Source organism: Tyto alba, unplaced genomic scaffold (genome assembly GCF_018691265.1).
Source record: "Tyto alba isolate M040663 unplaced genomic scaffold, T.alba_DEE_v4.0 Super-Scaffold_9, whole genome shotgun sequence".
Lineage (NCBI taxonomy): Eukaryota > Metazoa > Chordata > Aves > Strigiformes > Tytonidae > Tyto > Tyto alba.
The window spans coordinates 6,240,796-6,256,792 of NW_024881330.1; the positions used below are offsets into that span (position 1 = coordinate 6,240,796).

The 15,997-nt window shown below is 39.9% G+C and overlaps 1 protein-coding gene across 3 annotated transcripts in view; it reads left to right on the plus strand.

Moving 5' to 3' along the window:
- Window positions 1-15,997, plus strand: part of COL22A1 (collagen type XXII alpha 1 chain) — a 283,818-nt gene that overhangs the window by 113,871 nt on the left and 153,950 nt on the right. For all 3 annotated transcript variants that reach the window (XM_042785800.1, XM_042785801.1, XM_042785802.1), the window contains one exon: window positions 1,073-1,147. In XM_042785800.1, coding sequence (XP_042641734.1) covers window positions 1,073-1,147 — 75 coding nt within the window. The remainder of the gene's footprint in view (window positions 1-1,072; window positions 1,148-15,997) is intronic.

The window sequence follows — 15,997 nt, forward strand, 5'->3', positions numbered from 1 at the left end:
CCTCACCTGCTTGTTCATTAAATCAGAGAAAGGACATAAATGTGCGTCTGTACAAGCGGTGAAAAGTCATGGGTTAATTTTTATATTCTCATTAAACTGATTCCTTGAGCTAGCTCTCCCCATTGTTTACAAGCGTGCAATTACCTATTGATCTGGGAAAACAAAGCATAAATAAGTGTTACTTCAAAGATATGGCAGGAAGGAGGTAGATGGGTAGACAGTTCTCTGTAGAAAAGCATTTACCCCTGATTGTGTTCAGACTAACTGGGAGCATGAGAAATGGCTGACAAAGGCTGGGTATTTTCATTACTTCTTTGAAAGCTGTGTGTAGGGTTGAGTATTCTTCAAAATGTTAGTCATATATGACTCTGCTTTCTGCTTGAACAAACTCAAGGAGCAGACACATAAATAGTCATGGTCCTGGAGGACTGTTAATGGGGGAATCACATGTAACACAGTAAGATACAGGAGAGTGGGCTTCACTTTTTGTCTCTGACACTGGCCTGTGATGGGACCTTGGTATGGCTAAAGTCACTTCATCATTCTGTGCTTTAGACTCCCTTTCCTGTCTTAGCACTTTAGTCTTGAAGTTTTTCTGAGTAGGAGCTGCCCTTTCTGAACAGTTTGGGCAGCACCCCAATGTCAGCTGGGCCATCAGAACTTCCTTCCAAACAATCTGAGAGTGGAATCATATTTTATATTTTCTTAAGTTTTTGTGACTTTCATGCAGATTTACAGACCAGTGAAAGAGAAAAACCCAGAGTGATGTCCTAGTGCCTAGTGGAGGGAAAAGCTTGGGTCACCTGTTCTACTTGATTTCTTGACTGGACAGTCAGCAAAAAGTGGCTCAAAATCACACGTGGTGTATTGAGTCTGTTGTCCAGCATGTGGTTAGGGGATAGGATAGAGAAAGTGTATGTAGGACATGCAAGAGATTGGAAATAGAATTATTGCTGTGGGACCATGTGCAAGTGTTGGAATTTGTCCAGGAGATCAGGCTTTGTTAGTCCTATAGCTTTCAAAATAATGTGTCTACTTGTGATAATTTTGTACTGGTTCTTTTACTTTTCAGATGTCCTGTGTCCTAACGTGCACGTGGAAGGAGATCGATTCAAACACATCAAGGGGGGTACTGATGAGATTCCAGGTAAAGAGACACACTATTCTGCTTTACATCTGGGAACTGAAATGGTGTAACTATATGTTTCTAGTGTGATGTTGTGATTCGTTACCTCTCTCCTAGTTGGCATTCTCTTAACCCAACACATATTCAGTGGTGGTGAAGTATATTAGAAACTTCAGGGCTGGAAAAAGAGTTACCTGTTGACAGTCAACAGCAAATTAAGCATGAGCTTTCTTTTGATATAGCAGAAAATTCAAAATCCAGTGGATTTTTGTGTAGTAGATAGAGAAATATAATAAGTCTTGGAGACTATTTTTTTTTTTTTTATCACTACATGTTCGGTGAAGTTTAATGTCCATTTATTTGATCCATTATTGTTGTGGGACGTCCAAGCACAATGGTAATTGCCACTGAAGAAATGCTTATATATGTGTATATAAGAAAGAAAGAAGAAAAACAAAAAAGTTTAAAAGGCCCAAGAAGAACCATCTTTTCTGAAATGGCAGTGAAAGATCAAGAGGAAAACCAGTCTGGTGATATCTTGGCTTTTCTGTGAGTTCTGATATATCTTTCCAGCCAGATGAAGGACTTAATCTGTCAGATATATGGGTAGGCTGCATCTCTTTTCTATCCCCTCCAGACTGTGATATTGACAGAAAAAAACTGTCCATCAAGGATGTACTGGGAATATCTGTGACTGACCCAAAAACATAAGTCACTGCAGTAGGAGGCTGGAGGCTCTTCTGCAACTTGATTATGAGTAGAAATGGTCAAGTTTTGACATCTCTGTTACTTACTCAGAGTTTTTTCATTGAGGGATTTTCACTGCCTGCACAGAGTATCAGTTTCAACTGTGCTCTCTGTAGGCAGCTTATTTTGGCTGCAGTCTGATTACATCTAAGCCTGTGATAATGCTGGGTGGTAACATCTTTTCTGGTAGTTAGACCCAAACTCAATCCCCAAACACTCATTTTCAACTGCTCTCTATTACTAGGTCTTGCATTAAGCTGTTCTGAGAGTCCTCTTGTCACTGGGCTGTGCAAACAGTAGAGCTATTCACCACATAGCCCTACTGAATCTGAATGAACCTATTTGCAGTGGAAGCTGCTGCTCAAAATGAGTAGGAGGATTGAGTCCCTCCCTAGATGATCTTCTTCTTTGTGATCCTTTCCAGAAGAACAGAGTTACAAATGGCTGCATATGTCTAGTTCGTGTTTATCTGAATTTTAATTCAAGTGCTAATTAATAGACTCTATGCTTTTGTCTGACTTCAAAAGTATATCTTCTGTCAAGCACTGTAAAGGACAAGAATCCTAATTCAGGTCTGGCACAAAACTTTTGAGTAGAGTGAGGTGTAGATTCATATATGCATGTATATTTATATGTATATACATATGCTCTTCTGTGAAGTTTTAGACTTATTTTTCCTTCTATCTTAAAATCCCACTTCCCTCCTAGAAAGCAAGTCAATATTCAGCATTTTAACTTGAAAGATGATGTTGCTGTTTTAGATATGTAGGCCAGTTCAGGTTAGAAAGGTCCTATGGAGATCATCTGGTCCAACTTCCTACTCAAATCAGGGCCTACTTCAAAGTTAAATCCACTTTGAAGTTAGAACAGGTTGATCAGGGCCTTGTATAGGTGAGTTTTCAATATCTCCGAAGATGGACATTCCACAGGCTGTCTGGGAGACTGTTCTGGTTTGTTCACTATTGCACTGAATATTTTTTTTCCCCTAATATCTAAACAGAATTTAATTTGTTGCAACATGTCTGTCCCCCTGGTTAGACTGATAGCATAGGGCTGTCATTTATTTGACCTAGGGAACCTCTGTTCACTGTAAAGTGTAAACATTCACTGTGCCATTCAGTGACTTAATAACTGGATCGTTACAGTAATTAAAGTGACATCTCTGGTCCCTCTCCACCTATACAAGAGGATTTGTAGAAGGCTTCTGATTGCTCCTACATGGTAGGACAATAACAATTTATTTCTCCTCCTGTTCCTGGTGATTAGGGAATTGTATGCATCTTCTCTGGAAAAAATTGAATAGACATTCTGGGTCTGCCAAGGGTCATTGTGCCGCTGAAGATGGATCAGCATAGGACCAAATGCTGTTCCACTCCTTATGGACTCCTTACATACTCTATAGCATTTTCTGAAGACTCTGAACCCCTGGGTCCAACTCAACAGAAGAGCATTGCTTTCTTCCAGCTAAAGTAATTGGAAAATTTCTGTTGGCTTAGTGTGCTGATTTTCTTCTTCCAAAAGGATGTCTTGTGCTGTTAGTTGTCACTGAAAGGCTTTTGTATTCTGCCCCAAATCAGACTGCACTTCAGTTTTGAGGAGCAGCCTGCCTCCTGCTCCCTCACACTTGTGAGAGCAGTTCAGCTCTGGGATTTCTGTGGTTTCAGTGGTGAGAGCCCTGTGAGGAAGGCTGTTCTTCTGCTACCCAGATCCTCATATGTTAACACCTGTGTCTTGTGCTCCACTTGGGAGCTTAATGACAACCAAAATTGATCCTTACTGAGAAGGCTCCTAACACAGAGCTTCATAGTGACTTGTTGCACAAACTTGTTTCTAGATGAATGCAAAGTGCAGTCCCATGGAGTGAAAGTTGCAGTAAATCTCATTTTGGGGACAGGGAAGACTGTATTAAAAAGCTTCTCAGATTAAACACCTCTTCCCTCTCTCAAACAGGGGAAAGACATAAAAACTGAAGGTAAGAGGGACAGAAGTCTTTCTGAGGATGTTTTTTTCTTATATTTTTATTGGTTGAAATGTACCAGCAGATGGCACAGGCAATTGTTTCATATAGAACATCACCAATGCCAGCCCTTTCTTGTATAACCTACCCATATACAAGTTACAGCATGACCTACTACCTTTAAATCTTCGTCTGCAGTCAAGTGAATGTGGATTGAGTCACACTGGGTTGGCAGGAGTAAAAATAGAAGATAAATCATAAAATGACCTATAAAAGTACAAACTTTGGGAGGTGAAGGGAACCAGTGGTGTGACTGAGAGGTGGATGATATGTGAGATTTTGTTAATGCAGAGGCTGAGAGTAGGGATAAGGATAGAGTGTATGGCTCCATGCATAATAAAATTAATAACTGCATCAAAAATGACATTAGGAGACGGAGGAGACACAACAGACTAAACTGATATTTTCCTTTTAAAAGACAGGTGTTTTTTTTTCCTTTAGACAAATAAAACTAAGTAAATCTCATCTATCTGGACTTCAGCAAGCATTTGTTAGAGTACTGCATTGAAAGTCACTGCTAAAGTGGAAAAGGGTAGAGATTAATAGACGTTATAAAGCAAGCCAGAAACTGGCTAGGAGGGAGATAATGATGATGTTTCTGGGAAAGGGAGTAACAAGCCAGAGGGCAGACAGTGGTGGACCTCTTCAGGGTCCAGTTTTAGGTCTAATCTTCATTGTGAATTTCAACTATACAGATAGGGATCAGAATATGATTGAAGGATGAACTGGTTGGCCTCAAAAATCTGGAAGTTTTTCCAACTGATTTGGGACTACTAGTTTAAAAGGCCTGTTGCGACACGTATGGATCAATAACAGGACTTAGTGCTATATACTCATACACTGGAAATTGATGATGTCTTAGTCCTCAGATGTTTGTAAGTCACTGTGCTGTACAGCTGGGGAAAAAGGCAGAGGCCATTACAGGATGAGGTAATGTAGATCTTGTAGAGATAGGGAAGAATTCTTGAAAGTGGACAGGGTTTTGTTTAATGCTTATTTAGAACAGTGTGCTCAGACCTCCTTAGCTCAGGAAAGATAGACTCAGCCACGAAGAGCTATTAGTGTGTTCAGGAGCCAGAGAGACTATTTTCAAACAGGAGATTAAAAAACTGGTTTTGGTTAATCTTGCAGTGTGCAGGTGGAAAGGGGAGATACTATTGCTCTCCACAAACACATCAGGGGAATAGCGGAAGGGAGATATGAGAATCACTCAAGCTAAAGGACAAAGAGTATTATAAGAAATGGGTATCAACTGTTGAAGAGATACATTCAAGACATTAGAAGAAGGTTTCAAACTGTCAGAGATATGAAGTAGTGGAACAAGTGTTCAAGTATTAGTAATGGAGACAAATAAACACTGATGGACAATCATGAGTCCTTTCATTGCAGAGGATTGTACTCTATGACCCTCTGGTATCATAGTATTTAAATAAAAATTCACTAGCTAGCATTCAGTAAGGGCTGCCACAGTGAAATAGGATTGCATGGGGTAAGAATATATAGGCAGCTTTACTTTACTACTGATACAAATTTTGGCAGTGAAGTGAAGCAGCATCTGTTTAACAGTTCATAACACATAAATTCAGAATGTAAATGTTGCTGCATGCATTAGAATCACACAGGGAATTTTGAAAGAAAGCAATAAATCTGGTTAGAATACCAGGATAAACACTGCTTCTCTTCCAGAAAGTCTGATATTTTAAAGCAATGCTTGATGATACTTTATACAAAGTTCTTACAGCATCCTTGTGGGTACCATTTTTTTTTTTTTTTTTTTTATCAAGTACAGAAATTAAGACAAAAGAGGGTTTAACTCATCTGCCTTGAAGTATTCTAAATAAAACCCCAGTTGTAATACTTAATATCTCTTATATTTCTGAATTGTCGTTTTGGTTCCATCAGCATTTAACAAAGGATCATGGCCTACTAGTAATCATGACCAGGCATGAAAACACAATGATAAAATTTTGCACCCTGAAGATTTGCCCCTTGGGTATTTTTATGAACCATTATATTACATCGAAATAACAAATGAAAGTTATTGAAAATTAATTACAATTCTTGACGTTTTAAAACTTCACATTTGAATTATTTGTGTTTTAAACTAGACCTGCAGGACATGAGATTTGGTTGCAGAAATCTGGATGATGCCTAGAATTAAAAATGGGCTGAGCTCTAGTCCTCAACATTATTCACCAGAGGAGATAATACTCCTCAAGAGATACTGACTGCTGTTTTCAGAGGGAATTTGCAACAGAAGTAAAGGAAGATATGCAATGTTTTCCATAAGTGCTAAGAGAAATTAACCCTGGGAAGGGGTATTTCCAACCACTGTGTTACATTATACATCCCCTACAAGCCACACTGGATGGTGTTAATGGGGCAAGGAGGGAACATAAAAGTCCTGACTCTAAGTCCTAAGTCATCACAGAGGCTGTGTGTATGAAGAACAGCAGAAATTGCATTATGGATTGTACCACAGATTGACCTCAGCTTCTAACTCTCTTCCCTATCTCAGAAACCTCCATGCACAAGTGAGCAAAATGCCAGCATATTTATGACCTCTGTGTTTTTCTGTCGCTCTATAAAGGATGTTTGGGCATTTTATTGTAGAGGCACTGGTTGTAAAACTAGTATACTACAATTATAGACTGCAGTGGCTGGGTTTAACTGTCGGCGAGTCTCCAGTGTCCTGCGGTTTGCAGCAGCACAGAGTTCGCATTCCAGAGATGCCAGTGACTCACCAGCTAATTATAATATCCCTGGGGATATTTATATTTGCCCAGTAAAACACATGGTAGCAGGAGGAAATTGGAGTGTCCAGGCTGTTGAACCTGCAGAACAAGCACATTAGACTGGTGTCCTCTGGGGGACAAAATCGTTTTTGTTGGTGGCTCTGTGATGGGCATTTTGCCCTCCCTTTTCACTTGGCAGTCCATATCGTCCCTCTCACAGTCTCCTTGGGAAGCCCCTGAGAGACAAGTAGAAAATCCATGAGTAGCTGCAGAAATTTGTAACAGATCACTGTCTTCAGACAGTAGATGCACAGACAAAGTGGTCACCAGCAAAGACTGCACTTATGTCATGATGGTGAAGCTGACTGTTCTTATGGACACCAGCTACTCTCCTTTCCATCCTCAGTGTTAAACCTGTGTAGGCAGGACTGGATGCAGACATGACGTTTATGGGACATGGGGTAGAAGAATGAAGCTTTGCTGTGCCACGGCACGGGCACTTTGCTATCAAGTTTTTCAGTGACCTGTTACTAGGTAATGACAACGGGGGTATGGCAAACGGCTTCTCTTCTCATTTCCTCCTCCCCTCCCCACCCCCCCCCCCCAACCCCACTTGACCTAAGAAGTCCCCCATACAAAATTTCTTAAAGAATAATTAACACTGACTTGAGTGCTAGTTTTCTTCATCCTCTAAGGATCTGGAGAGCTGAATTTGAAGTGAGGTTCCTGAGACACATACATCTGACTATAGCTGCTGTATATCCTTGAGAAGTAAATAGGTAAAGTAGCAGCTGACCTGTACCTGTAGTCTCAAGAGTTATTTCTGACTCCTGTGAGTTGTAGAAAATATCTGGAATTGTGCTGTGGGGTGGATTTGTCTTCTGGGCTGGTAGGTGGGATATCTTCAGTGCAGGTGACCTTATCAATCCCTTTTGGCTTTGCTTTCTATCTAATCTCAACATATATAAAACATCACACTTAAAAGATCTTTGAAGTTTTTCAATGGTTTCCAAATGCTTCACCTGTGTTCAAGGACATTTTAATACCCAGTAACTCCAAGAAAATGAAGTCAAGTAGTTATCTGTGATTTCTAAGTGCAACCACTGCAGTCCTATGGGCTAACTCTACCCTGCGCATTAGATGTGCCCTGTGACATGCTCAGTGTCCAGATCCCCCAGTTATCCAGCGTGGTCACCTGTGGTGGTTTCTTTTGGACTTAGGTACCAAAGAATTTCCCTTCTAAAGAAGCTAAAGGATTGGGAAGTGAAGATGTACAGTCACCTCAACAAGGGGTGGGGTGTCACCAAAATGTACATATGGATTAGGAACCTGGAAAAACTCAAGCATCCTGTAGAGTACACATAACCCCACTGTCACCAACAGAGCTGGGTTGAGGAGTTCCTTGAATTAAAACCCCATGTTTTAAATTGATCTTTTTCATACTATGGTCAGAGATGTAGCTATTACCCAACATCCTAGATCTCAGTGGACTTCTAGCACTGTGAATGGCCTGACCAGTACTAGACATCAGATCTGTGTTGGAGCAGGTAGTCTGGATGAACTGCTCAATGGCAGCATGAAACATGGAAAATTAATGCTGAAATTAGAGTCTGCTACTGAAGGAAGAAAACTGGTAACAGCTGAGTGGTCCCTGTAAAAGACTTTCCGTGGTCTGAATCCCAGCAGTGGCAAATTCTGACTTCTGTATTTACATAAAAGACTTAACAAGGGTTAACAATGCACAAGAATGTGCACATGAAGTACTCAGATCTACCAGTATATTAAAAAAATAAAAATAAATCTATTCCTAAAGACTTTTTTTTTAAAAAAAAACTAGTAGTATTTACTCTCTCTCAGAAGTTAAATAAGCTAGGATTTTTTCTTATTCCAGTGAATTTGAGATTGATGAAAAGGAAATAAATTCAATTTTTGACTATTCATAGCCCAAGAATCAACCAATCCTTTGGCTATAAGAAGACTAATTGGTTAACCATGAGGTACTTGCAGACATTTCTTGGTCCAAATATTTTAGATTAATTCTGCTTTAGAAAGACATTCCTGCAAAAAAGGGGCCTGGAAAAAACATCCCATAGTTTCTTCATCAGTACAAGCTTTTTGGCCATTGTGCACACATGATGGGAAGAAGACACATATACAATTTCAATAAAAACCTCCTAACACTTGGGGTTAAATCAGTGTGTCTAATGTGAATGGTCCCTGGTGACAGCTGTAGCCAGGTTTTGGTGTACCTGTAGGTCTAATCTGGTTTGTGCTGATCATCTGGCATAAAGCAACCACCACCATCTCTTAGAGAGCAGTCTCTAAGTGCTTTCATATTAGGCCTTACTCGTAGAACCTAAAATTAATGAAAATATTTTTATTTTCATGAATAACATCTTGATGGGGTTTTCTTATAGCCCAGATAGTAGCATTACAAGGAGAATATAGCAGGTTATGTCTAAGTAAGGTGGTTTTCCTCAAATAGCTTTTCTTACCCTAAAAATAATACTAGCTTCTAGTATGAGCAAGCAGTAAGTATTGCTGGTAGTTATGTTGAAATCATCAGTCCTGCCACTCTGCTCTCACAAACTTATCCACTGTCATTTTTCTCTACTATATGCATAGAGTCCTCTTGGGTGCTACCAAGAAAACCTTTATTCAAAGAAGTATTGAGTCCTTCCCTCTCTACTGCTATCTGAAGTGATGAGTTTGCAGTTATGCCATTTTAAGGCTTTCCAGAGGAACACAGAGAACCTTAGGGCCCAAGGAACTCAAAAGAGAACTTCAAAATAGAGGAACTAATTAAAATCAGAACCTAATACAAATAGTCCTGGTAAGTTCATCTGGTGCAAGCCTATCTGGCATAAAGGACATCAAAGGAATAATGAACTTCTGTTTAATCTTGTAAATCACTGGAGCAGGAAAGGAGCTGAAAGACGGCCCATGGCACTAAGCCAGATGTCCTTCACTAAGAAAATGGAGAATGACTTCAACACAGAAAAGCCTTCAGTAATGAGCCAAAGAGTTCAGTGTCAAAACCAGCTTTCAGTGTTGTTCAATATGCCACTTGCAACTGTCCGAAAACTGAGGCAAAAGGGTAAGGATGGACTGATGTAAATAAACAGAACAATGCATCAAATAAAGTGGTGTGTTATTAACATGAAATCAGGTGTTGAAAGGTGCTGCCTCAGAGGCAGCCATTGTAGACATGTATTTATTTCCTGTTTTTACAACAGGCTGGGGTTTAGATTACAACAGCTCTTTCCACCAGCTGGGATGGCTATAACTCTGTATTCATTTATTTGCTTGTGGTTTTGACCTCTCTCTTTCTCTCATACTGTCTCTTTGGACTAATTTTCTTACTGGTTTATATCCCTTTTATTTTTCCTGAAGTGTTACCTTTCCTGTGTAAGGGTACCAACTGCTATATCTGTCCCCTCTGTTTTTGTCTGAAGCTTTAGACTGATGTTTCTGAGAGTGGCCCACAGTTCAACCCGATGACTGACTGCTCACCTGCCTCTCTGCCTCCCAATGCTTGCTTCTTTTTGAGGTGTGTGTGATATACCTCAAGTAATGCCCCTTCTCCGAAATTCCCAAATGTGGACTGGTGCTCAAACTTAGTTCAAACTCCTTTTGTGATCTGCATGGGACTCTTGTGGTGCTGCTTTGCAGGTGACAGCAAAAGTAGAAATTGTGTCTCCCAAGTGTCATGATGCAGAGGAAGCAAACCAGGATCAGTACACCAACAGCCTAAGTAGTGGTATCATGTACTGGGAGTAAATCTCGTTTATTATTGTTAAAAAACTGAGACCATCTCAAGGGTCCTCTAAGCTACTTTATGGAGTACCACCCAAAATGCATGCTGGAAGATACCTTCTTCATGCTGGTGTAAGAGCTGTTCTGTGTGCTTCAACAAAGCCTTATTATTAGCTTAAACTCTTAGTTGTTCTCCTCACTGAAGTCTCGTGGATCTGGTGGGAAGGACATCAGACCAGCACAAAGTGCTGCTTAAATCCCAGCCGTAACATCTGTGGAAAGAAAGGGCAATTGGTTAATAGCAAGAACCTCTTTAAAACACTCCTGAGGCCCTTTAATCTGTAGGTTTTGGAAAATTTTATAGTTCCAAAATTCCCCTGCAAGCTTCTTGTAAAATAGAGCAAATTAATTTTTTTAATGACTTGTGCAACCCCTTTACTCAACACACTACTTCATGCAGGACTTGTGGGCAAATAGTAAATCTCTCTGGTTTATTCTTCCAGAGATGCAGTCCTTAATGCTTTGGGAATAAGTCAGACAACCACTGCTGGCTGATGATGCTGAATCAAATTGTTGAGCTGGAAGTTCTAGATGTGGAGTGGAATATCCATGCAAAACATTAGCTTTTGCTTTTTCTGTCCTTGCTGGAGAGGTGAACTGGAGAGGAATAAAGCAGTGCAGTAAGATAGAATTCTTATCCATTGTAAGTCTTTAGAAATCACTTATTTCGACAGCCAGAGAGAGTTAAAAAAAAAAAAAAAATAAATAAAATTAGTCCAGCAAAAGACTTTCTTTCAAATCCCTTTTTGCAACCATTCACAAAGAGACAGGTCTAAACAGTATTTGAGCCACAGGACACTGATCTTACCTGTTGTCTAGATTACTACAAGCAAAACAAGCGACATCTGTGTGCCCCACAGGAATGGTAAGGCAATGTGAAGATACAGTGTCTGGCTGCTTCTACATTGACCCCAGTGTTGTCACCATAGACATCTCACCATCTGAAGCAGCTGGTCATCAAGAAAGAGGAAAAGGGCTTTCTGACTGCCTCCTGCCAGCATGCCAGAAAGACTAGGACATTGAAGGATGATAGCATCAGTTCTGTACCTCATCTCCTCCTAAATACAACTTCTTGTTGCCAAGTGGAACTGTGACTGGGGCAGTGATGTACTGATATGGATGTAGGTAATTTGAATGTGGTGGAAGAGCCTTGGAGACAGAGACTTCAGTGAGCTCTTAAAAATAACCCTAGTATCTGTTGCTCTGTCAGCTCTTGACAGAATTGCCTTTCCTGTAGAGGAAGGAGTGTCAAGAACAGCAAAAAGGCTGTAGCAGATGATGGATACTGTAACAATAACAGCAACACTTGTTGAATAAAGAAGTAGGACTCCCTACAAGGTTTGGACAGTTTTACTTCAAGCCCAGCCCTGAAGTGAGACGCATCTTGGCTGTCCAGAAATAGTTGGTTTCACCTAGAGCATTGTGGAAGATAAGGATGCCAAAAGTTTAGATACAGTAGAAATAAAATATCCCTCATCTACACTCTGACTTCAAGTGACTAATTGCCAGACGTAGCTGCTTAAATGCACTATTTAACTTTAGAATATGGTGTGATAACATTTTTTTCTTTTATTTTTAAATTATATATGAGCACAGAAAGTAACTAAAACAGGTTACAAAAATGAGGACTCTTTATACTGGTAATAGACTTGCAGACCATACTGGAGGATTTGAAAGGGATGTTCAGGATCTAGTGAACATGCAGGCTCTTCCTTGTGAACACAGGCAATCCATGAAAGCTTAACTTTCAAGACTGCAGAAATGTTAGGCAAGAAAATTGATAAGATCTTATATTTGCTTAAAGACTCCCAAGTGATACTGTTCTTCCTAGGAATTTATACGCTCCTCTAGTCTACCATAAAGTTTATTGCCATTGACCTCCCCCTAGTAAAAGTAACATATGCTGTTTTATCACAGGCAGTACAGATTGTTATTTTCAGAAGTCTCTGAGAACCAGTAGCTGATGACAACCTCCCTGACCTTGGCTATTGGTGATACTCCATCAATATGCTGAGAAGGCTAATAATTCAGCTGAGAGTTTAAGCAAGACCAGAGTATGGAGAATTTCCTTCAGAAGGTGCTTTGTTTTATGTTAGTGCTTATGGCTGGAAATCCTCCATAATAAATACATTCCGGACACATCACCTGAGGCTCTGATGTCCGGTGCCTTTCCTGATTCCTCTCTCACCCGCTTTCCACATTCCCCTTCAAGTCACTGTCTCACCAGAAACTTTCACAGTTAGAAGTATCCCAGTGGTTCCCCCTGTGAGTGTTACCTTGGGCTCCTTGGGAATGCAAAGCAGGACGCTTTTCTCAGAAGGTTTCTTTAGGCTAAGGAAGAAGTTAATGGCTCTGTCCTACTTTGAGTGAACTTTCCAAATGTGCACTTCTGTGTTTTCTGGCTATTAAAATTTCCTTTTGTTGCTCTAGTTTTCTGGGTTTGGGTGCTGTTTTAATTTTGGAGGATTTTTGCCCTTGAACAAAGGACAGACAGGAAAATGTCAACATGCACACTAGCTACCACCATGCTGTGATATCAGATCCTTAATGGAACCAGGCAGAAATCCAGCTCATACTCAGGTCAACCAAGCATGGCTGCTTTAGTCTGCTCTTGAAATAATAACCTTGAAACAAATGTCATAGGACGTTTGTTTGATCTTCCTCTGGTGGTGCTTTAGGGTGTGGTTGGGTGCAGGGTAGACATCTTTCATGTAAAAGAGAATCTGGTTGCATATTACAGTTAGATGATGCAGAAATTGTCTGGTGCAGAGTTTTGCCATCTTCTTGTAACAGTCAAATCTGAGTGTGTTTTCTGATTCTGGAAGAATGGGATTCTTCCTGTAAGGGAGTTATTGCTCACAAGTAGAGAGACATTTGGCTGATTTGATCAACAGAGCAGTGCATACAAAATTGCTTTCCAAGCCAAGTATGCTGTTAGGAATCTGAGTCTCTCTTTCAGGTCACTATTTTAATTTTAATGTTAATGGACTAGAGTGTGCTGCTTTTCAGGAGATGTAATCATGTTAGAGAGTTTCAGTGGCCCCATATTGTTTTATGAGGTATAATGAAGTAGGAGGCTTATGATCAAAGAGCATTATTCATCTTATTAATTGCCATATTTACAGAATTACTGATTAAGTAGTTTATAAGCCATCTGGGAAACCACACCTGCCCTGGTACACAAAAAAAACACCTTTTAAATCAAAGCAACTGAGGACATGAAAGTCCTACCCTTTCATCCTCTGCTTGATCCTGGTGCAGTAGTAATGGTAGCTTTGTGCTTGTTAAATTAGGTGGGTATATTCTTTCCCTTTTCACTTGTAGAGATGATTAGAAAGCTGTGTGTAGGATCTCATTGTCCCTATGTCACTGACATTGTGGTCCCTTCTTTGATGGTGGAAAAAACAATGGACAGCCCATATTTCTGCTGTCACTCCAGCCCAGAAATGCTGTACGACAGACTAAACAGCCAGTGAGATGTCTGGGGAAAGATATAAGTGAGCTGTTTCCACTGCACTGTTAGCAGCCAGACACTGCCAGGTGAAAAATCCTGTTCAAATGATAGAGAAATGATTACAGGATTGCCTATTTTTTGTGTTAACGTTGTGATTCGAGACTAAATTAAAAGCATCATGCTGCCTCCCTCACAATCCCAGTTCCAGTCCTAAAGTCAACAAGGGAACATACTTAATGCAAAGTGCTTCCAGGAACATGAAGTAAACAAAATACTACTACTACTACTACTACTAAATACTATGTATATATTTTCTTGTCCTTCAGCTGAAATAATCTTAAAGGTTACTTTAAAGCATAAATTAATTTGGAATTTTCCCTAAGTGTCTTCTTTCCAGCCTCACCTGGGCAATCTGCCTTGACTAATTTCTCAACTCAAATGACTATATTTTGTGTTTATTTCTTCTCTCACTTAGAAATAGAATGGTATCTCTTTAAAGAGACTTTTACACTGTATAGTCAGGATAGCAAACTTAAGATATTGCTAGTTCGAATTTAAAAATGTGCAACCTTTATTCCATCCTGATGGCAAATGAGACTGTAAACATGTTATGTGTGATTAGTTAGCATTTTTTTCCTCTTTACTTCTGTTTCATTCACTTCACAAAACAAATAGCATTTCCTATGTGTAGAATATATCTCACCCAGCTTCTGCAGTCTGAAAATTACTGTCTGTATGGTCTCCCTTTCTGCTGAATGGAAGGAGGTAGGCACTCTCAAATAGTGATTCTGTCTGTCTTTAAATAGGTCCAAGACAGATGTGATGAGTTCTCTTCTTAGAGACTCCTATATTTCTCTGCTGACCCACAAGGGAACAGAGGCAACCTGCATACATCAAATGTCTCCCTTTCAGACAGCTAAAATTAGGTGAAATATATCTCCTCCTCAGCAGTGTTCTTCATTGTTCAGTGTACAGACCGATGCCACACTTTCTGTCATGCTACTGAAATCCATCAGCAACCAAAGTGTCCGTTACCTCCATGGGCTTTGGTTGTCAATGGAATATCTAAGAGTGGAGGTTATCTCACCAGCTATTGACCTTTACTAGGTGAGGTTTAGCATGCAACCTGACCATCCTAAGCTCTTTTTATGTCAATTGAGAGAACCATGAACTTTTAGCATCCGTTTTAATATGCCTGTGTTTGCCCCTATGTGCCTATCTGAATAAGAGTCTGTTATTGCCCTGTCTAGTGAGCTGATATTTAGATGATGCTCTCATCGGATGAACTCCATGTGAAATGCTCTGAAAACATGAATTAGTTTGTTTCATAACTCCTTTTAAGGAAAGTGGAGGTAATGTCTGAATTTGACACAAAACAAACATTTGCTGGTTGTGAGTGTGGACTCTGGCACATCTAGGGTTTAACTTTCCCATGGACCTACATGGCATTTTCCAAAGAACAACCCTCATTCATTCTTTAATGAATAATATATCAAGAAATTTGCAATTTGGTGATCCATAGCCTGAATAAGAAAAATCCTATTATAATTTACTTGTGTGCTTTGTCCAATGCTGAATGCAAATGAGATAGTCTAAGTTGTGAGCATGACTTATAGCAAGTTCTGTTTGCAAAATAGTTTTAGTCACCTTGTGTATGTTTTATGGTGTTATTTAGGCTTTCTAAACTGCATGTTGTTAGGAAATATCAGCCCCCCCCAAAAAAAATAGATTGATTAAACCTTATTCTTGTTTCCATTAGAAGAGCATGGTAGTGTGCTCACCTTCACAGTTGCTCGTGATGTGAACATTAACTCGAATTGTCAGAAAAACATGAGAGAAAATTTGGGTCTGAGTGAATGATGGGAAAACTAAGGAAGATTCCCAAATTCTTGTCACTGTATCTTTCACTTGCATATTTTGATCAATAGAGCTTTACAAGATCCATGAGTTGAACAGTACTCCACAGCTTGAGGACTCCGGTGACTTGACATGATAACATCACTTGGGCAGCATTTCAGCCTTCACCATCCACTGCTCAGCTCCTGTAAATGGTTAACAATTTCCTTTCCCAGTCAGTGTGGTCTCTTCTTACTAGCAACGCT